The 22,772-nt window shown below is 40.9% G+C and overlaps 2 protein-coding genes across 2 annotated transcripts; both read right to left on the bottom strand.

Annotated features, from left to right (window-relative positions):
* Nucleotides 1-832: 832 nt before the first annotated feature.
* Nucleotides 833-22,449, bottom strand: LOC115759598 (prolyl 4-hydroxylase subunit alpha-1). The gene is made up of 11 exons (XM_030700569.1): nt 22,031-22,449; nt 11,088-11,286; nt 4,825-4,976; nt 4,585-4,741; nt 4,330-4,517; nt 2,200-2,369; nt 1,651-2,133; nt 1,520-1,585; nt 1,386-1,454; nt 1,225-1,321; nt 833-1,165 (listed from the first exon to the last, which is right to left on the bottom strand). Exons 2-11 carry the CDS (start codon nt 11,276-11,278, stop codon nt 1,080-1,082), a joined length of 1,659 nt encoding a protein of 552 aa, XP_030556429.1. The 5' UTR covers nt 11,279-11,286; nt 22,031-22,449; the 3' UTR covers nt 833-1,079.
* LOC115759597 (transcription factor SPT20 homolog) lies at nt 6,415-8,384 on the bottom strand. Its single transcript, XM_030700568.1, has 2 exons — nt 7,056-8,384; nt 6,415-6,980 (listed from the first exon to the last, which is right to left on the bottom strand). Exons 1-2 carry the CDS (start codon nt 8,382-8,384, stop codon nt 6,645-6,647), a joined length of 1,665 nt encoding a protein of 554 aa, XP_030556428.1. The 3' UTR covers nt 6,415-6,644.
* Nucleotides 22,450-22,772: the final 323 nt, after the last annotated feature.

The following is a 22,772-nucleotide window of genomic DNA, read 5'->3' as shown; positions in this document are numbered from 1 at the left end:
CACATACACGCACTCGAGAACATCAACATGCATAATAAGTAGTACTATAGTCGGGAATGCCCGACTTGGAGATACCCAGCCAGTACCGAGAAAACATTGTAGCTTCCTTCTATAAATACACTCCCACAGACTCGTTCACATACAAACACTCTCATCCGATTTCGATTCTAATGCATGATTTAAAATAGTCTCAATCTTTTCGTCCACAATTCCACAATAGTCTCTGCGATTTACAGAGAGACTAAGATTGAGAACATGTGCACTCAATAGGGTAGGATATGCCTCCTTCTGCCAGCTACAAATATTTTCACAAGCTCATTATCCCCACTTTACCCTCGGCTAATGATAAACAATTTAAGCAGCTTAGCAAAGTGACATAAGGCAGACAACAAGTTACGATACTAAAGGAAGCCCTCCACAAGCCAGCCACTTTGGTATCCAAACAGTTTTGAAAAATTCTAAGGATTAGATTGCAGAGTTCTCACTCGAAGGAGCTCTTTCAACATAAATTATAATTAGCTCGGATAGCTTCAAAATTAGCAAGAAAATGTTAATACTGGTATATACGTAAGCTTTCTTGCCGCTTCTAACAAGCAGAATAAAATAGAAATAACAAAAGAACACATTTAAAACTTACTTTAATTCCTTTGAATTGATTATCTCAAAAAAAGATATAAGAAATTCTGAAATATTTTTCCTATATATCTTGTTCCCAAATGAAATACCAATTAATTTATTCGTGTTCTCTTTGATCGCATCATTTGTTCGTTTTAATTGCAATTATTTTCTAGATTTTTTTATATTTTTGTACAAAAGTTAATAAATTCAATAATAGCATGTCTAAAATAAAACTAATGCCAAGTCATGGTATGTAGTTGAAAATAAATGATTTTTGACAGCAGCCGGACCCTCATTTTTGGGTTGAGTATTTACAATAGGAAAAGATTATGAGAATTCCGGCCGGCAAGTTCTTAAAGATATGTTAGAATGCAAAGTAAGTAGAAGTGGGTAGTAAGCACATTGGTCAGCTGGTAAATGAGATTCCGGCTTCAGCTTAAGTTCTCTCCTCGAACATTGCACTAAATGGCAAAATCACCATGATCAGCAGTCAGGTCACAGGGTCTTCTGAACTCCTGGCCGCGCTCGTGTATCCACTTGTTGGACACTGCAATGAGTTGAGCATTTAGTCGGCTCATAGATGGGCAAATACTTTCCAGAACCTACCCCATTTGCTGCCTGTGAGCACAGGACACGCTGCATGTCGCGTGCGCACATCTCCCTCGCCGGAGCGATGCAGATTCATCCAAAAAGCAGCCGTGCCCTAGAAATAAAATCAAAATCAAATATATCGATTCACTCAGGCATGATTTTCTAGATATGTGTACCTTCTTGGGCCACAGAGCCGCATGCAGCGAGGTAAAGACTGTAGCGCCACCCTGCTCCACATCGCTCATCTGGAAAAGCAAGAACAAAGAGAATGAAAAGGAGCTCAATTTCCCATAATAAGTTTCAAACTTACATAGAACAACATGGTGGCAATGCGATTTCCAAGATTGAGGCCCTCAAAGGCGCGTTTCTCCTCGCGCTGTAAAACAAGAGTAAAACAAACTTTATTCACATTTTCCACAAAGTAAATTGATAAAAACTTACCCGCGCGAAATCAAAGTGCGGCTCGTAATGGCCGCCAATACCGTAGTTAACCACTTGCAGCTCCTCGGCGGAGTCCATGTCCAGGCCCGTCATGTCCGCGGTGCGCTGCACCACTGTGCCAATGACACGATGCTCGGTGGTCTTGAGCCAGGCGGATTTGCTGATGCGATAGTTGGCCGTTTCCAGGGCGCCCGTCACCGAGTTTTGAACGGTGGCGCGGCGGAAACGTGGACGGGCCATGCGCTTGATTATCTCAATCTCGCTGTCGTACATGGCATCGTGATAAATAACAATGTATGGATCCATGTAGGCCTCCTCCAGCTTGAGCGGGGCCAGCCTTAAAAAGGCCACATTGTTGTTGACATAGCGACAGCGAAGCGGACGCAGCTCTGACGGCGAAGGCTTCAGCTCACCGCGACAGAGCATTTCGTAGGCCTTGCGCTCGGTCATGTCAAAGACGCCGGGGTCGCTCTTGGCCACAGGCTAGGCGCGAGTAGAAGATAATTAAAGACCACTAGGATAGAAGGATTGAAGTGTTATTACACCTACCAGATCGGAAACGGGCATTTCATCGGTGCCATCGTCACCCTTCATCTTCTGCAGCTCCTTCAGGTGGGCAATTTCCTTTTCATAGAACTTCTTGTTGCCATTGGCCCGCTCGTGGTTGGGCAGCAATTGCAGCAGCTCATTTGTCATGGTCAGTGCGCTTTCAACATTGCCTACGCTTGCCCATATTTCAATTACAATTTCAATTCCGAATCCAGTTCCGGTTTTGAGGTGAGGGTAAGAGAATAAAGTCTGAATTAATGAATGCCCAAAAGTAAGCTTCAGTTGTTCTTGGCCAGCTCTGACTTTTAACTGCCCCTAAACCCAACTCAGCTCAAATGTTATCAAAACTTCTTGGTTATGAGCGTACAGTGTACACTCGTAAATTGGAAACAGGGATACATTTGTATTTCATTTTGTGTTTATGTTTGTGTGCGTCGCCCACAAGTATGCAATGCTCTTAAGATCTACAATTCTCAGACTTTTCAGACTGAAATTAATAATACATTAGGCGATAGCTCTGCTCTCTTGAATGCCTGGCAAATGGCAAATGGTAAATGGATAATAAATTATTTATGACTGCCACACAACGTCCAGGCTCAACGGCACAACGTATGATAAAATGCCAGCAAATAAGTATAAGTTTTTTATATTTGCAGCGAGAGGAAGCCGCAAAAGCAAACTTTTCAGAGCGCTTGCAACTTGTGTTTTTGTTTTTTTTTTGGTTTTCTAATAAAAACTTTCAGCATTGAAATTATTCGCATTTATTTGTGTCCTAGCCTCGCCCTGGTAGTTTATCAATGGCAAGTCCCTTGGCTTTTTGCACCAATTAGATTGCATAGCACTTTAAGAGTGGCCCTTAATTTCATTGAATATTTGGTTCACCTTCGCCCGCCCCACCTGACTCTGTGAATTTAAATTTGCATTTTGCATGCCAATGCCTGCGATCCTGACACATATGCCCTCGAGGAAGGCCGAAGGCAACGGATTTTTTGTGTCAGCATGTCTGTTGGATGCCTGTAAATGTGGGCTATAGCGGGGGCGTGGCCGGGCAAAGGTCTGCACCACCTCGTATACGGTTTTTTTTATACTTTTCCACAATATGGCAGCAGTTTCGTTTACTGCAGCCTGTTCGTAAATACTGCGGTGCCGCATTTTTATGCGGCGCACAGGCAAAACAGAGACGAACAAACAAAAAACGTGAAGTGGCAAAGTTTACGACTGTAAGATACTCTGTTTTCAGAGGTATTGCCGTGTGTTTAATAAAATAAAATATATATCGGGAACGTTAGTTAGTTTTTAAAACCTATATCTTTTTTTAAGCTCGAGACTCGAGCTTTGCAGTTGGAAGCGCTTAGTTGGCTCAGTTAAACCGAATTTCGGGGGCATACATATTATGAGTTTGTAATAAATCATATTTGTTTATGTTCGCACTACACCCGTTCACGCCTAAAGGACAGAGTATATAGCAAAGGGAGGTCGGACGGTCATAAAGACAGATAGCTTGTGTGATATAGATACAGGCACAGACACAGATATAGATACAAGCACAGATACAGATACAGTCTTGCCGTGACAATTTATTGCAAATGGGCACGGGAAGGTAAGTTGAAGCTAAGCCTTAAGGGCTAGAGCATGTGCCATATCCTTGGATAACTGTTGGGGCAATAAGGCATTTATAAACCGCACTCCGGCTTGCGCAAATACGTGCACTTGCTGGCTTGTACTAGAGCTACGTGATTCTAAGTATATCCGCAGGCTGCACGGCCACGGCTTGACACTAAGCCAGCGACAATATTGGCATTGCTTCTACAGACAGTCAACAATTTTTCGCACTTAACGAGCACGACGCTAAATCGCCAGAAGAGTCCAGCTCATCTTGGCTCACCTGGCTAGGGGCCAGCGAAGTGCAACTTCCTGCAGCCAAATGGTCAAGTGACAAGCAACAGCAGAAGACAGCAAGCAACCCGGGCAGTCCGGGCAGCCTGGTCGGGAAAGGGGCTGTCGAAAGTGCCATGCAAACGAGTCGGAACACAACATAAGAATCACAGTAAACAACCACACAAATGCCTGATGGCAACAACAGCCAAAATGGCCACAAGCAGCTGGGCACGTAGCCTTCAGGGTACTCACCCTGCTTGTACGTGGAGAAGGCGAGGTATTCGAGGACATCGGCACGCGTAAAGCTTTGCGTCTGATTGTGTGGCTCCTCCAGCATACGGGACATGGCCTCGTTCATCCAGAGCACCGTATGATAGTAGTCCCGGTTCACGTACGACTGTCGACCCAGCTCGAAGCAGTCATCCGAGGACATTGCCGTGCTGCGTAGAAGTATTTGCTTAGTTAATATCCAGCCTAGTAGCTGCTGTGCTATTTCCATGCACTTACCTGTACTGTATGCCGTTCAGCTTGCCCCGTGCCACACTGGACGTGTCCAGCTGATAGGTGTCTTGCAGTCGGAGCAGCGCCACCGCCGCGCCATTGAGGTCCTCATCCGAGGGAAACTTCAACACGTTGCGATATTGCGTGAGGTTCTGCACAAAATCTTTGGATTGCACAGAATGTCAACAGTTCAAATGTGACTATAAAGTTGAGTTCATCTCAATTTGAGAGCAGAAGTAATCTTACCTGTGCCCACATCGTGCCCCATGAGATTCTCCACCTGCCGCCAGTCAGTGGTCAGTCGTTTGGTCAGCAAATACGCATTGATGGGATTCGATACGTAGGCGGTTATATCGCTAGCAGCATCCGCATGCTCTCTTTGGTATTCATCCATTTTGCTAAAGTTAAGAGTTAAAAGTTAAAAGTTGCGTAAGCAATTTACTGAATAATTTGATTACATTCACGTAAACTAATAACTAAATTACGAGTGCATCTGAGGTTCGCACGAAGCCGCTTGCACGAAAGTTTAGGAAAGCTTAAGTTCAGCTCAAGAGGAAATAAACAAACACTTTGCCTAGCCGCATAAATTCCGATGAATCCATTAGGGAGTGTTCAGTTTAGCGAAATATTCTTTTTTTTTTATAATTAATCAACTTAAAGCTTATAAATAAATTACAGCTGCTAATGCTTAAAATGGATAACTAATCGTACTTAAGCTTTAGAACTAACTAGTTCTACGAACATTGCATATATACAAAATAGAATGCCAGAAGTATTATGCGGCTTTGTTTGGTCCCACTTTTTTGTCTTCCAATGTTAGACATCAATTCCCATTTTCCGCACGTCGAGTATCTAAGGTTATATCTTATATAGATATTTTGCATAAAAACCAACAACAAGAATCAACTTTTCCAACCATTTAATCTATAAAGCTTGAAGCAGAAAAACTTTTTTGTTTGCACTACCTTCCACTCGAATTTTCCAGCCAGGAGTATGAAACACGTATGAAAATATCGTTGAAAACAAGTTTAAAGTAAACAAAACAGTTTCATACAGCCTTTTTCTACAATTTTTCCACACATGCGCCTGGAAATTTCCAAAGTTCTTACTGTCTTGGCTGTCCGTTGATAACCAGTCAATTAGTCAGTTATTCAGCCAGTCATTCAATCAGTCAAAAGAAGTTAACACGAAGTACAAAATAATTAATAACTTATTTATAGAAAACGCGAACTTCCAATTGGAAAATTAGTCGGAATAGCATTCCAGAAATGCAAATCTTCAGTTATCTATTGTTATGTACAGAAGATTGTTTTCCTTCAATTTTCTTAATGTTTAAAATATTAAAAAAGAAATTTATATAAAATATAGAGCTTAGAAATATAGCTCCAATTGGAAGCTTATTGGCATTGTTCTGCAAATTAAATTTTCGGAGAATACACATGTGAAGTATAAATTTATAGTGAGCGAACAGAGATATAGAGAGAGGAAAGAAAGAGAGAGATAGTAAGAACCATTACAAGATATAGAAAGAAATAGAGAAGCGAGTGAGACAATATGCTTACACATTATGGGATGTATTTAAGATAGAGAGAGAATTAGCTAACATTCGATTTTAAATACTCTTTCGTTGTAAAATATAATCCTTGAAAATATAATCCACCCTTATAAAAGAAGAGAACCTCCGATAAGAAATACTTAATTATACACTTTTAAGTTTCGAAATCATTTAAAGAAATATGTCTTTTAGTTTGTGCTTTTGGTGTTCACTTTATTTGATGCAATGTGCAATGCTTAGACTAAATAATTTAAAACATAATTTAATTTTTCTCACAACAATTGTAGATGTCTTAGATATAATTACAACCCATATTTGCATAGGTTAGCCTTATGATTCGATATATACAGTCTTGAAAACAAAACTCGCTGCTGGAATTTCGTGCGCGTCTTTAATTATAAATATTTTTTTTTGGTCGCCTAGCCGTTACGGATGCCGCTCGCTAAAAAGAAAACTGAAACTAAAACTAAAACAAACTATGAGCTAGATTAAGGCTAAAGAAGAGAAGCGCCTAGACCACATTGACGCGGTTATCGGGCGGCGGGCGATAGCACCAGAGGCTGCCAATGACGCCCAGGCCAATAAAGAACATGGTAAAGGTGGACAGGCCGAGTATGACGCCCGTGGTGACATCGTGCAGGGGCAGTCCAGGAAACGGGTCCAGCACCAGAATTAGCAGCAGGCCGCAGCACTTGAACAGGCAAAAGATGGTGACCAAGATGTAGCCGGAGGTGTAGCTACGGTTTGGCAGCCATTCGCAGTGGCGCGAACGAAAGCCAAGAAAACCCAGACCCATGCCGCAAAAGGAGGCAACCAGCCCGAACTGCAGGTAGAAGGACTTGCCAAACTAAGGCAGTTGAGAGTAAGTAAATGGCCACACATTAGTCGAGGATGAGAAATTGGCAGAAGAGAGTGTACTCACGTGGGCTATCATATAGATGATGAGGCCGGCATTCATGGTGCTGCCCAGGACAAGCATCAGGGACACAACGGCCAGCGTAATGGTGGCATTGGCCAGCTTCTGTGGATAGGAGTTGTTGTTCACATTCGACTTGCCCTGCAGGCTGCTCAGATCCTGCTCCTGGCCCTGCACACGCGGACTAATCACCGCCATGGTGCGGTCACTGGGCAGTTGCTGTGCTGCCGGCGCCGAAGTCGGCGTCGACTTCACCGTCTCATAGTGCAGTCGCTGCGGCGAGAGTCGCTGCTGACGCAGCGGCAGCGCTGGAGAGGGCACCACTGAGATGGTGGCCTGTTGGTGTAGGTTAATGTGCTGCTGACTCTGGTAGAGCTGCAGGCGACGCTCGCGCTGCAGCTGCTCGTGGTGGGCCGCATTGCGGGGCGTGGAATGTGCCAGACGCGGTGGTGGTTGCATTTTGCGGGGTGTGGTGAGCAGTTCGTGCAACGCTCGCGTTGCAGCTGCCGCATTGCGCTGCTGCGGGGTCGATGTGCGCATGCTGAACTGTTGGCTGAGCTCCGTGTGGCTCAGGCAGGTCTCCTGCTGTGCTGTGTGGGCAGAGTCGTCCGCCAGATCGTCGTCATCCGCTTCTGTGGGTATGACCGCATAGCGATGCGCGCGTCCATTGTGCATCTGTATGATCTCCTGGTTTTCGTCAACGAGCTCCTCATCTTCCGCCGTGGGCACCATCTGATAGCGCTGATTGCTGTTCTTGTCCACAATCAGAAATGTTTTGCTGCCAAAGTCGCTGGAGAATGCGTGCTTGATCTTCGGCGCCGGCTTGGGCGGCAACGCGTTCAATGTGGGCGGCAAGCTGGCAAACTGCGTCTCCTGCTGCTGATGAGGCTCCTCGTGAAACGAGTGCGGCTCCTCGTCTGACTGCAGGCCTTGCCTCGAGCCATAGCGATCCAGATTATCCTGCGAGCGGGCCAAACGCTGTGCTGCCTGTCCCGGCACAATGGCATAGCGACTGGCCACGGCGCCCAGCTCCTCCAGCGGCACCAATGCATAGCGGCCACTGGATGACTGTTGCTGCTGCTGCTGCTGCTGTTGCTGCTGCTGCTGGTACTGTTTACGCGTCACCGAACGCGTCGACATGCTACGCTGCATGCGCAGCGGTCCCTCGCGCGGGTCGCGACAGGGTGCAGCCGGCACCTGACCGGGACGGGAGACCGCATTAAAGTTGAGCTGCAGGCTGCGATTGTATATGGACTCAACCCTATTGCTCGACGGCACCGGATAGAACTCGCTGTTCTGGCAGAAAGCCGGATTCGTATAGTTGTGCTTGGACATGGCCGCACTGTACTTGAATATATGTAGATGTGTCTAAGGGTTTTCACTGTCACTGCACACGTTCACGATCACTGGTAACTACTGTGGGCTAGCTGACTGGCTGACTGATCCGCACGGCACGACAACTGCGTCTCGACTGAACTGCGACGCGGGCTGCCAGTCGCTCCTCGGCTTGCAATTTCCTGCGCCGGCGCGCAGTCGAGTGGATCGGCAGCGACGCGTGCGTTACTTTGACCCCCCCTTTAGAAAAAATATAACCATTTACTTGGCTTATATACAAGCATACATAATAATTGAGCTCAAGACAACTGTAGAACAACAACAACAATAACAACAATAACAAAAACAACAAGAGCTGGCGGCAGGCGTCGTTTGGCGCGTTCCCTTGTGCTGGAAACATCTGCTCCTGTTCCTGCTGCTGCTGCTGCTGCTGCGACTGCCACATGAGGGTTGAAACGAATTTCGGTCATGCCGCAGCCGGCGTTGCAAGGTTTTATCAGTATTTTGAATTTATATTTACTCAATTCATAACAGCGAAATAGGCGACGGCAAAAAACTCACACTATCGTGCATATATTTCATGTTCTATATACTCTATGGAAACGCCCCTGGCTCAGGCGACCGTTACAGCATATGCTGTGCGCTTATCGAGTGTCAATAGTGTGTATATGTACCCCACCTCTCCCACCACGCCAACTGTCCCAACTGTGTGCCTGTGGCCAGCCTATGTTGGCCAACTTAATTGGATTTCGCCCCAGCGGCGACGGTACCCACAAAACTACAAATCAAATCCAACTTTGATGCCGCAAAGGGAACTGACAACCGGCAGCAGCTGCCCCTCGCTCTCCCCCCAACCGACCCACAGTTAGTTATTGTAAAATTTATGCATTGACATAAAAGGATGCGCCGTCAAAGGATCTCACATATGTTCATTACCAACACTAAAGCACAGCCAGGAGCTGTATCCTTGCTGGCAGCACATATCTGGAAAATGCTGGCGAATTCTACTGCTCGCCAATGGAAAAATTTTAACTCGACATTAAATTTAAAATTTGAGTCGAGACAAAGGGCAGCAGGCTCATGGCACGCGCCACATGCGGCAGAGCCACATGAAAGCAGATGAAGAGAGAAGAGCTGCAAGGATGCGACTGCGTTGCAATGACAGCGCAGATCCTCAACAACAGCTGACAGCTGTTTTGTCAGTCCCCGTCCGCTTATTGTGCCAAAGCGGACGCCGGCGAGAGGAAGGGAGGGCGCCATCAAGTAAATAAGATAGATCCTGTGCTTGGGCTCCTGGTGCTGGCTTGGTTTGTTGGCTGTTGGCATATTTGATTAGGGGAGTTGCCTTACCGCATCCGCTGCTTCTTTTATCCTGCATCTACGTCCTTCCGCTGCAAGCAGGGGCAACAACCATTTACCGCACAAACATGCTCCAGTATATAGAAGTATATACATGTATTTGTACATGCCAGGGGTAGCTTAAGATATGCAGAGTAAATAACGCTCGGTGTGTGTTTGGCGCCGCATAGACACAAACGACAATGCATGCATTTACACGTTTATGCTGCTGCCCGTTTCTGCAGATGCAACAGCTGCCACACGCACGTGGCAAAAATACTGGCGACAGCCACTGTAATTATGAGCATGCTAGCGCGAGTCTCGCCTCAGTCTCACCTGCCGGCTAGCGCTACCTAGCCCAATCTAAAAGCTCATTTGCATAGGAGATTATATGAAAAAAACTAAAATACATTCAGTCGAGACTAACAAACTAAAATACACCCTGTATTCAGCTCGAAGATGGGCATATACTTAACTGACAGCACACAAAGAAGTTCACATATTCCCGCATACCACAGCGCATGTGCTTCTTCTTGCCTCAACACTACAACATGGAAGTTTAATATTTTTAAGATTTTCCAAGGTTGAATATGCCCATGAAATGGGTGCATATACGAACAATCAGATTTATACATCAAAAATAAATTATATATCCCTTTAATATAACGCATAGATAAAATTGAAAAGCCAAAATACCAACTGTTCTAAATCTTGTTAAATCTTATCTCTCAGTGTTAAAGTTGACTTTAATTAGGTTCGTCTTTCTGTTGTAGATAGTACATGTATCGTAAATAGACCGAACCCTTATACCATTTTGCTAACATACGAATGATCGATCGAAAATAAAGTTCTTGAATGAAAAACGTCAACATTTCTCGAGATATCTTGACATTTGCGGGATTAAACATGCTTCTTACAAATAAGTATAATCTTAACAACATCGGATATCAATATAATATAGTTTTTTTTTTAACTGTGGGAAAGTTATATATGGATGAGAATACTTCATGTGTTGACCTTTCTCCCAGTTATTCAGCTCCTAACATAAATCATCCACGGGATACTTTCGAATTAGCAATCGATATACAATATACAATCTATTTTTCTATAGTTCCAACTAACAGCTAGCGAATCTGCAGTCGAGGTCAAGAACATATATTTATGGCCTTAGATATACCTGCTAGAGTTACACAAAATCATTATACCCGTCTTCGCCCGTTTGCAAGGGGTATTTGATATTCTGCACTCTAAGAAAGTATCTTAAGTGCATGCAAATGGTACGCAAAGCTACTCGTTGCATACTTGATTTAACGAAGCACATTTCGCAAGCGAGCTTCCTGCAGATACATTTGTATTTGTACTCACTTCTTCAGATAGCTTAGCCTGTCCTCCTGCACGCGAATGTAGCCTTCTAAATTGCTTATCAATACAGATTCAGTCTCAAGTAGCTCCTCCATTTCCGCCAGAGCCGTGTACAGCTCCCCGCGCACCGCCACCCCAGTCAGGGCGAGCACAAGGACGCCGAGCGCCAACTGCAGACGCAGACAGGACGACATCGTGTAGCCTGCAAGGATATAGACAAGTATAAATAATTAAAGCATTACGATTGCATTCAGTGTGTGTGCATCCAATAAATTTATGTTGGCTTTCTAATTTGCATAATAACTGTTTCTATTAGCCTAACGGCGAGCCCTGCTGTCGCTGACCATTGACCGTGTGTGAAGGTTATTGGTCCACTAATTTGGCATTGGCCATCGCAGCCCAGTGGGAAGCGTGTGTATTAGGTGAAATTCATTGAGCCCGAAAACAGCTTTCGCAATAATTAATATCCTGCTCCCCAGATGACACGGTTGGCTACTTAACTTTAAGATTTAAAGCTCGCTCGGGAACTGGAAACGGCACTCGGAACGTAAGTATTTCGAAAGTCGGCCTTGCAATTTGTTTTAATGAGTTTTATTTTTTAATTTGGCCGGCCGTACAGCTTTGTTGTTTTATGACATTCGTCGGTTTATTGCTTTAAGTCGTAATACGCGGCAAAATAAAGTCAATAACAGCAGGAGAATAGCAAAGAAGTGACTAATAGATACCCTGTATATATGAATGAAATGAGTTTTAAGATAGAATCTTATAGATTTTTTATTTTAAAATAGTTTAAGCAACTAACAGATACAGTGTATAAGTGACTAAAGTGGAAAAAATAAAAACTATCGCATTATATAGTAAGTTTAATAATTTAAGACTAATTGAACCCAATAAAAGATATGAATCAATTTGCAGATACTGCGAGCCCATTTCTAATATAAAATGGTGTTACTAATTTAGAAATCTTTAAGACACCCTGTATGTGGCATCAAATTGGTAAATACCATTGAACTATATACATATATATATTCTGAATCCATTTCGATTATTTTATTGTATTAAGTACAATTTAAACGAATTTTGAATACCCTTTAAGTAAGCAAACTTTTGTTTATATAAATTTTATCTGTTAACTTATTGAGAAGCCTCTGGCATTATTTGCAACAAAGAATGACTCGAGCGACTATGAAACACCCTGTATCAATCAGAAGAGCCAAATAGAGAGTATGCCAGTTTGCCGGATCTATGATTAATACATGCATTCAGTATTTATTATCAAAATTAATGGAACAAGTGGCAGATCCGATTGTATCAATGAATAAATTGAAATATAATTAGTAGATACATTTATAGGTGTGACTTTTGTGGCATGTTGTTTTCGGATCTGCACAACAAGATCCCGTTCCGAATTAACGGTAATTAGTGGACGCGACGCAAACAGCTTGTTGTTTCGGTTTATGTGGAGATAAATTAACTATTGCGATTAATTAGCAGCACGCTGTTTATTTGTGTATTTAAGATAAATGCGTTTTAAAACATGTTTAATGGATGACCGAAACGATTTAATTTGCATTTAAAGCGTGAATAGATTGATTTTCACTCTGTTTCGGGCTTAATCGGCAGGACTTGCCGCTTGCCTGCTTGCTGGCAAGGACACACGCATCGTAAATGCTGTTTAATTAGTCAGCATTAATTATTTTGTCTTTTGGTCTGCCGCACATCAAGCACACCTGGGAGCCAGCCACCGCACCAAACGGACCGCACACATCTCAGTATGACACAATATCGCACTTGCACTCGGACGGTAATTGCGCACATTAATCAAACGGCAAGTTCGCTCGAGTTGACAAATTCAAGACGAAGATGCGTCCATGTCCAACGTGCTGCTTAACCGGCTGTCGGCCCGTGTTTGCTCGCCGAGCGAAATAAAACACGGCAGTGCATTCGCTAACGAATAATGACAACATTCGTCTTAATGGCTGCCCCGCCCGATCTTCAGATAATATACTAAACAAATGGCAACCGAGTGTGTTGTGCTACTTGAACGAGCTGCTCGAACAGACACAAATTCATTCCAACAACGATTTCAACTCTGAATAACAAGTTGTAGCGGGTATGCACCTTTACAATTTTAATGAATTTTAATTTGGTTTTAATACGTTTTTTTTCATTTGCCTAACGGTTTCTGACTGAAATTAAAACTTCAAACTGAGCCGATTCTTATACGAAAAATACGAATGCCAATTCAGATATTTATTTAATGATATATAAAATAACAGTGAATTGTCAACAGTATTTCAGTAACATGTTCATTTGAATTCTGTTAAAAAGAAAGCATCAAAACTGAGACGAATTTTATGCGAAAGACAATTTCGATGAAGGTTTATTCCCAGTTCTCAAAATGAATATTTAGAATAAACTAATATTTTCTTTGAAATTGAAAATCTAATAATTATAGCCTGAACCCATTGAAATTGGGTAAAAAGGGTGTAATGTTTTTGTGCACATGTACACAAACGTAACAGGCAAAAGGAAGCAGTATATATATATTCTTGATCTACATGAATAGACGGCTCGATCTAGCCTGGCACGTCTGTCCTTATGAACGTAAGTCTTCCTAGTGCCCGCGCAGTATGATTTTGTTTCCGATAATCGTTAACTAACAATCGATAAAAATCTTTATCGATCCTGTTCTTTGAGAAAATGTCGTATGTTATAAGAGCTAGAGTTAACAAATTTGATTTTTGAGCTGAGCTGAGCTGACCATCTCTTTATTTTATAAAATCAACTTTGAATTAGATGCACTTTATTATCTTTTCTATTGAGTAATCGCAACTAAAAGAGAATTTGCAAATACTTCTTCCAAAACCTGTCAACCTATATAAAAACAAAATGTATATATTATAGCCAACACTAAATCACAATAGTTTTAGAACTTTTATCTTTTGCGTGTTATTTGCTTTGCAATACTTGAAAACATTTCTAAAAAATGCTTGGCTTCAAAAATTTAAATACTAGTATACTTAAAAGCCAACACTTTGCATTGTTCCCAATTCGTTTTTGCTAAACATATAAGTCCGATGAATTTATAACAGCTCTGATTTCTCTAGAAGCCACAACTTGTCAGAAAAATAAATAAAATGATTCCCAATTCAACGAAAAAAATGTTCTGCTTTGATCGTCAAACCGGTTTAGCCCAAAAGTTCGAGTTCTCAGTCGATTTCTTAGACTCCGCATAGAAATGGGCGCCAAAGGAAAGGCAACTGAGCTCAGAAATGGACTAATGGATGCTGCAACGGTCTATGTAGATGAGACTGACAACATCGAATCTGATGAGTTTTTTTTTCGTTTGTGATGGGCCTCGATTGCAACGTGACTATAAATTGGAGTTCAAGGAACTTTTGCTACAAAGAATTTAGTTAGGCTCTGACGCAGCCGCATTCATATGCAAATGTATCTGACGGATACGCGTGGCTGATGCTGTGCGGCCGTCCACCGAACGAACAAGCGTCGCATTGTTTTTTCCTGGCAAACATTTAAATCATTAACGGTACGCGCCAAGTGGCCAATACGTTACACAATCCAACTTATTGAAATGCAAATAATCTTTTATGGGTGGCCGTGCCCCAACTGCGTGTTTGCAGTTGCTGCAGAAATTTAATAAAAAAAGCGTTCGGAATGTTTTCTTTTAATGGGTTCACTGAACCTTTTGTTGATTATTTCTTACTTTAGTACTTTGGTATTGGCTTTGTTACAGTTTTGCACATTCGCCACATTTTCCACAGCACAAACAGGTAAAAAAGCAGCAGCGGTAACTTTTTGGCCAACAATTTGATAGGTGAAAAGTTTTGCACTGAAATATGAATGTGGGGCATGCTGAATTTATGACTAAAACAGCAAGAATTTAACCAATTCTATTTTCGCAAATTTTAGTTACCTTTGACCCTGCCGCTGAAATGCGGAAGCCAAAATAGAGAAAAAATATAAAACTTATTTTTAGTTTATGCATTTTGCGCAAAAGTTTTGTGCGCCCGACTGGCTGGCAAAAGAGTTCTTCGCTTTTTTTCTTTTTAATAAGGTTTCGCAAAAATTGCAAATTCTTTTTAAAACAAAATACAATAAAATTGATCTAAATAAATCAAATTGTATGAATTGTACCAGAGCTGCATAAATTGTAGATTAAAAACAAATAAATTGCACAATCCAGACTTAACTGAAATGTCACGCTCAACATTACCATATGGTTTGTTGGTTTCAACAAAAAAACAAAAATGTGAAAGTAAGGATATCTACAGCACGCCGAAGATTTGATGCCCTTATAGACATTTCCCCTTTAAAGAGATGTGAGAATAGCTAAACTTGTAAATGCTGTGCTTGATGAAAATATCTTGGAAAACAGAATCTTTTGCTAAATTGAAAACTACTTTTTAACCGATTGTTCCTATGATATACGATATCGATGTTTATAAGATATTGCATAAGTGTAGAAAGCATAATGAAACTAGTAATTGCCAAGTTTGTTTAAGATATCTTGATGTCAAAAAGTGTTTTCCATATAAGAGCCTACTTTTCGACTGATCTTTCCTATATATCATCATCATTGAAGGAGCACCGTGAAAGTAGAAAGTGCTCATCTTGGTCAATATAAAATCCAGACTAAATAAAGTATTCCATATAAGAACCTACTTTTCTATCTTTTCCGTGTCAGCTATATGATATAGTGATCCGATCCGGCCAGGCCCGACATTTGTACTGCCTGCAACACTAAGGCAGACCCATTCAAAGTTTTGAGGCGATATTTTTAAAACTGTTACAGTAATTCGCATAGAAACTTAACAGTTGATCCTGATCTAAAATATATACACTTGACTTCTATTGGTTATGTTATTCCATGAGAAAATTCAGATACCTTTAACACGGGTATAAAAATGCCACAATGTGTTCATATATATAACAATGCACAGTCGTTGAAAGTTGAATTTGTTGAAGATTAAAATGCAAATGAATGAAAAAGAATAATTATAAAATACTTAACACTTAAATTATGTTAATATGGAAGCCAAAAAAATAATAATGACAATATACAGTCAATATATGGATATAAGACAGCAGCTTATGTTGATCATAATTTTGGATTATGTATTTGCATTTCATTGATAAATATATTATAACGAGAGAGATATGAAATAAATTTATTTATACTTTTTATATTATCTGTACATCTTATCCGTTTTAATCACATTTAAAATGTTAAAGTTCCCACCAAGCATGGAATGAATATGTTAATATAAACGGCAACAGTTTCCTACTCTGTTCAATTTTAAGCTTTAGCATTATTCATATAACTAATAATCTAGAAAATATATAATAATTTATTATAAGGTTCACTTTTAAGAACTTTTATGAATTTCCTCATAATATTACAGTTAATTGTCATCGGCAACTGCCTATGTTTATTTTAACAGCAACAGTTGCCAACTATGTTAATTGCCTGTTAACCTTCCTTGATTAATAAATAATGTAAACTACCTAATTGCCAATTCAAATAATTATTTAATAATATATTAGATATTTCTTTATTTTACTTATATATTTATTTAGACATTGTATGCATTCGATCACAATATAACAGTGAATTGTCAATAGTATAACAGCAATATGTTAATTTTAACAGCAACAGTTTTTTAGTATGTTAATTGATTTCCTTGATAATCAAGACTTGATTTATAAATAATGTAAACTACCTAATGCCAAATCATTTTTATCTATTTATTTAGACACTTTATGCACTTACTCAGAATATTACGGTAAATTGTCAACAGCATTAGGTAATCTGTTAATTTTAACAGCAACACTTTCTAGCTTTGCTAATTGACTTTAAATCATTCTTGATTAATGAATAATGTAAACTAACTAATGATATTTTAAATATTTATGAATTAATATATTAAAAAAGCTGCCTCTTGTCATGTAATTCATTTTCATTTTTTTTTTTTACTTGTCACTTGTCGAAAGGCTTTAAATGTTGCCCATTTAATGCTCTGTTATTTAGCCGGATATGTGAATAATTTCAATTGAATAAGTAAAACGAAAAAATAGCATATGTAATCAGAGTATGTTGATTTAATTAATTAGTTGTTTGCGTTATTTATATCAAATATTTTGTAATTAAATGTATTTACGTCCGCCTGTGCTCGATCGAATTTTAATAAGCCAATAGAATTTGCTGGGCAACGTAATTAAATTTTGCTTTCAACATCAAATTGCACTTTTTGCGGCAAGCGCCACGCCTCATTTGCCATGCAGTGTTGCCTCAGCAAATTCGCTTGCGTGTTGCTAGCATTGCTTCGCTATTGTTGTTGTTGTTCTTGTTGTTGTTGTTGTTACCTGGCTGCCAATGCGTTGTTTTATGCAACAAACGATTTTTTCATCTTCTTCAACTTTTTGCTTACGGTCGCTTCTTCCTACTTCAGCAGTTGCCGCGACTCTCCATAGCAACTAAAACTTCAATTTTTTTCGTTTCGACTTGCGCTTTGCCGCAATTAAGTTATGAAATTATGTTTTTTATATTTTTGCAAAGTGCTGACTAAGCACATTAGCTGAACGAGGCGACTGGCCCACTGACAAACTGGCTGACTGTCAGCCCAGTTTTATGTAAAATAAGCGCGAACCTGCGCCTCGGCTCGAATTTGCTTCAAATGCAACCATTTTTCTGTGCCAACTGCAACTGCAACGGCTGGGTTAAAAGTACGTCTGCAACGCTTGACAGGCACAGCTAAAGCTCTAAGCGTAGCCGTAACCGTAACCGTAACCGTAGCCTTTAGCTAGGAACTGTTTCTGTGACATCCTTTGTCTCCCGACCACATCACCCCGAAACCCGCACCCAGCATCCCGCCCACACACATGGATTGAAGCCGTATTGCAACTCTTATCATAAACAGCCAGGCCGGCGGTGGCTTGTTTCCAGCTTCCTTCCTGCCCGTCCGTCGTCCCCCTTTGACTTCTACATGCTGTCAACCAATTTAAATGAAACTGTCAACAAGCAGGAAAATAAGTACAGTAGGCAAATGAAAACGTTCGCTTCAATTTTTGTGACCTCTCGGTTTTTCCCCATGCAAAAATAGAAGAAAAATTAATTATTGCTTGAAAGCGTTTAAAAGCTCTAAAGTCGAATTCTATGAATTTCAAAGTTGTTTTGATAGAAATAAAAAGAACTAGAAAGTAAGGATATCTTCGGCACGCCGACTAATTAATACACTTGTAGACATTTGCCTTTTGCAGAGATATAGGAATAGTGAAGCTTGTAGATGCGGAACTTGATGAAAATATCTTGGAAAACTGAATATTTTGCCATGCAAGAACCTACTCATTGACCCATCCTTTGTTTAAAGGAATTTACATATATATGAAGATCGTAGTGGAACTAATAAATCTCAAGCTTGGTCAAGTTATGTTATTAAAAAGAAAGGTTTCCTTACCAGAACCTACTTTTCGACCAATTCTTCCAATGGCAGTTATATGATATAGTAACCCGATGCAGCCCATTCCTACATATGGACTGTCTGAGACGGAGAGACTAGACTGAGACTAGTTTGCATGGACAGATGGACTTACTTGGATATACTTTTCGGGATCGGATATGTGTCCTTCTGTGCGTTACACACTTCATGAGAAAATTATAGTATCCACCCTCAACAAGGGTATACAAAAATAAAAGCATAACCTTTACACAAATAGTTACTTAAAATTTAGATAATTAGTTAATTAGTTAATGGCAGTTCTTTTATTCGAGCATCCACTGTGTTTGTGCAGAATGCAATCAAATTGCAAAATTTCGAGCGAAGCTGCGGCATCATTATTCAGGCGTAAATGTCATGTGAATAGCATTGCCCGGGGAATTGCAATGTTGCAGTTGTTTTTCAAATTGCCACAAACAAGTTGCCCGTTGCCCGTTGCCCGTTGCTCGTTGATTTCAGGTGTGAGGCAGAGATTCATAACTCAGTAAACAGCAGCTGACATTTATGTGGCGCCCGATTTGGGGAACGATAGCAGCCGCCGGTGTTGACATTTGCGACAGCTCTTTGTCTTTGGCCACGCGGACTCGCTGGCCTTAAATGCCAGAAATCAGTTATAAACACCTGACAAAGCGACTCCATGGTCTGACCTTATGCCCAGTTTGGTAACAGCGAAACTCGAGTTGGCCAATTTGAAACTCCAAACTCCAGTTGGATGCGCGTTTTGGACGGGCAAATTTGGCGCTGCCTTTGGCACATTGCATGCATAATTAAAATCAAATTGACAGCAGTTTCGGTGATTTAATTTGATTCGCTTGTTAGATGCGCCTTGTGTGTGTGCCAAGCAATTTAACTGTCAGTTAAAGAACTTGCCGCATGTAAAAAGTTTGCACGAACGGAACATGGGATCATATACATATATATATATATCTATATATATATTTGTAAATTTGTCGCATTTTATGCTGCGGGCTGACAAAACTTTTCAATTTCATCAGCTTTAATTTAATTGGCATACATGCGACCCAAAAGCCGTCATGAACTTGAACCCAACTCAATGCGAAAATTCTGATTGGCATTAAATATTAACAATTTTAATATTTAACAAGATCCGTTTCCTAATGCTCAACTGCTCCAAGTGCATCCAACAAGTTTGCTAATTATGAATGACAAATTACACAGACATTGAATATGCTGCGCGCATAAATTTTACATAGCCAGCCGATTCACCTTGAGAGCCGTAAGCGACATAAACGGTATATATACCCTGTTGACAATCGCATCAAACCGGTTAAAATAGCTAAGCACAGGCATATAAGAAAGTCAGACTAGAGTGACCGACTAGCAGATACCTTAGAGCATAGAAACACACAAGAGACATTCTTTTCCCTTGTCTATCCACGATGGTATTCCACAGGGGCGGAAGATTCTCGAGAGGTGAAAGGTATCTCCCAGAAATATGCTTCAAAAACAGGGACTGCCAATCAATGTTATAAGATTTCAGGGGATCAAGGGAAATAAACATGATCTGCGATTAGCATGCGAGATGCCTCAATGCAAACGGGCATGGCTTGATCATGGACAGATGTGTATGCCTGCTACATGCCAAGGCACAAATCAATATACCCCATTTATGCAATACAGGGTATTAAAAGATGCGCAAGCTAAATGCCAGCAAGTGCAGCTGCCAGCTTTGGCAAAAGCTGCAACTAATTACACAATAAACTCGTGATGAAGCCGAAGCTGAAGTGGGAATTGAAAATGGAAGTGGAAGTGGACGTGGAAGTGGAAGTGGGGGAACACTTGCAAGGAAGTATTTTTTGCTAGCCTCGCATTGCTATGGAGTGCATTGAGTGGGGCAGGTTGCCACCAGATTGGGGCAACATTCAGGGCAATACTTTCATTTCATTTCATTTGCTTTCATTTCGTTTGATTTAATTTCATTTTCAGCCCACTTTGGCATTCGAGTTACTTTCGTTTTCATCTGCACTGAAGAAGCTCTTGCCAAAAGTTCATTTCAAACTATTTAAACGATATGAAATATGGATAAATAATTTACAGTTTGTTAACAGTAGAAGAGTTGTGCACATCTTGCAACTGGTTTTTAAAGCTGACTACTCTGCCTAACTTGTAGGGGATTGGCGACTTGTGAATTGGAAGTTCAAGCAAAAACAATTGCAATTTCCATATATTACAGCTTAACAACAGCTGAGCTCGGCTTATGTGTATGTGATGTCAAGTTAAATTTGGGTGCAACAAACCTGAAAGGCAATTATTAAAATTAATAAATATCAACAAATCGTCGTTTAATTGACGCCATTCATATTCATAAAACTGGGTGTATGTTTATAAATATAACTTAATATAATAAATATGAGTTAGCTATTCTTATGAGCCGATAAATGGAAATACAAATGTTAAGACATTCTAATTAGAGTCCCATTTGCAAGACGAGCGTGCAGTTTCAAATTTGAATTTACGTTCTTCGAATAGTTGGCAACGCTCTTTCAGTGTGTGCGCTTAGTTCCCGTTTTGGCTCCGCCTATAACAAGGAGCATCCAATTGGAATGACATATGCCAAACGGGCTTAGTTTAAAATTCATGTTCATAAGTTTAGTTAACAGCGCCAATTTACATTATATTCTTGCTTTTACAGTCGTATAAGAAACAAGTTAGTATAAAGTAAAGCGCATTCCAATTGGAATATAATATGTTGCAGAAGCGGTCATTTTAAAATTCCTATTCACATATTTGAAGAAGTTGGCAACGCTATATCAGTTGCCATGTTCTGTTCCAGTTCCGGTTCCATTCCAGCCCTGCATCATTTAGGGGTTGGTTTCCAGTGAGCTCGGAACATAAACACAAGCGAAATGCGGCCCAAAAGCAACAAGAGGAATACATAGCAAAACAAAGGCGAGCAATTGACTACGTGACTGGGAGGCTGCCTTCAATTGCCGCTGCCCCTGCGATTCTGTTGCCCCCGCAGCAGCCGTCCCCACACATTTTTTCGATTCGAGATACTTTACTTATCGCAAGACTGGGAGCATTTGACGCGTGTGGCGGTCAGCGGCAGTTCCATGATTTCAATTGAGTCTACACACATGTGGGCAACAGCAGCAACGATAGAGACAGAGATAGCGACAGCGCGACAATATTTAAATGCACATAAATGTAGAATAACTGAACTAACTTTAGAACTGAGGAACTCATGTTTCTGCTATGACGTAGTCCGACTCTCTGGAAATTTCTTTCTAATCAAAACGAAATTCAATTTAGAGTTGACCCACATTTTATCAGGGCGCAGAGAAAGAGCGAGTGAGGGAGACAAGACGCTTATCAGTGCAGGACGGAAGCTGCACGCTGACAAGACGATCTCGCATAGAACACGTCAGCCGGTACCCTGCCCCTACCCTGCTTTTACCCTGGACTTACCCAGTCTATGTTTTCTGATTTCCTGGGAACTTGTTGCCCTTTCAACAATGCGCCAGTCTCTGCTGCTGCAGCACCAAAAAAATCTCAAAGTGTGGGCGTCGCTTTCCTTGTACTTTCCTCTGTTATTGTTATTACGCGTTGTCTCTTCACCTTTTGTTTACAGTTTATTGGGTTTTCTTTCGCGCACGCACAGACCGCAGCTGAGTCGAATTCTAGAGTTCTGTCCACAGCCGGCGAATACGGATTTAACGATTACATAGACTTGTATTAAATCAAGCACTAAACAAAATATTTGCACACGCGAACAGATAGATATATATATATATTCAGTTTCTAAACAGTCCTGCTATTTTTTATTTCTTTTGTATTGCCTTTGTTTTGCATTCGCTTCTGGCTGCTTTTGGACCCTGTCTACACTGCGTCCGCGCGCTCAGCACCGCAGAATTGAACTGAAAGCGATATTATTGCCGCATGTGTGGATACATTCCATAACCAGAGAGAGCGAGCGAGTGGGAGAGCAACTTTACATTTTCTCTCGTTTGTTTTAACTTATGTTTCGCTGTAAGAGCTAAGATACACATAGAATCCACGCGTAGCAGGCATCAGTGGACTGTGCTGCGGTGTGGATCCCATTGGAACAGCTGTTTGTGGAATCTTTTTATTAGGGCGCGCGATTCAAAATGTATTCACATGTTAAACTGTTCGAAAAACCTATCTTCCTGTTTTGATATATATCTGTGTT

Source organism: Drosophila novamexicana, unplaced genomic scaffold, assembly GCF_003285875.2.
Source record: "Drosophila novamexicana strain 15010-1031.04,08,12 unplaced genomic scaffold, DnovRS2.1 tig00000308-arrow-arrow-pilon, whole genome shotgun sequence".
Taxonomy (NCBI): domain Eukaryota; kingdom Metazoa; phylum Arthropoda; class Insecta; order Diptera; family Drosophilidae; genus Drosophila; species Drosophila novamexicana.
This window is presented reverse-complemented; position numbering and strand designations above follow the sequence as displayed.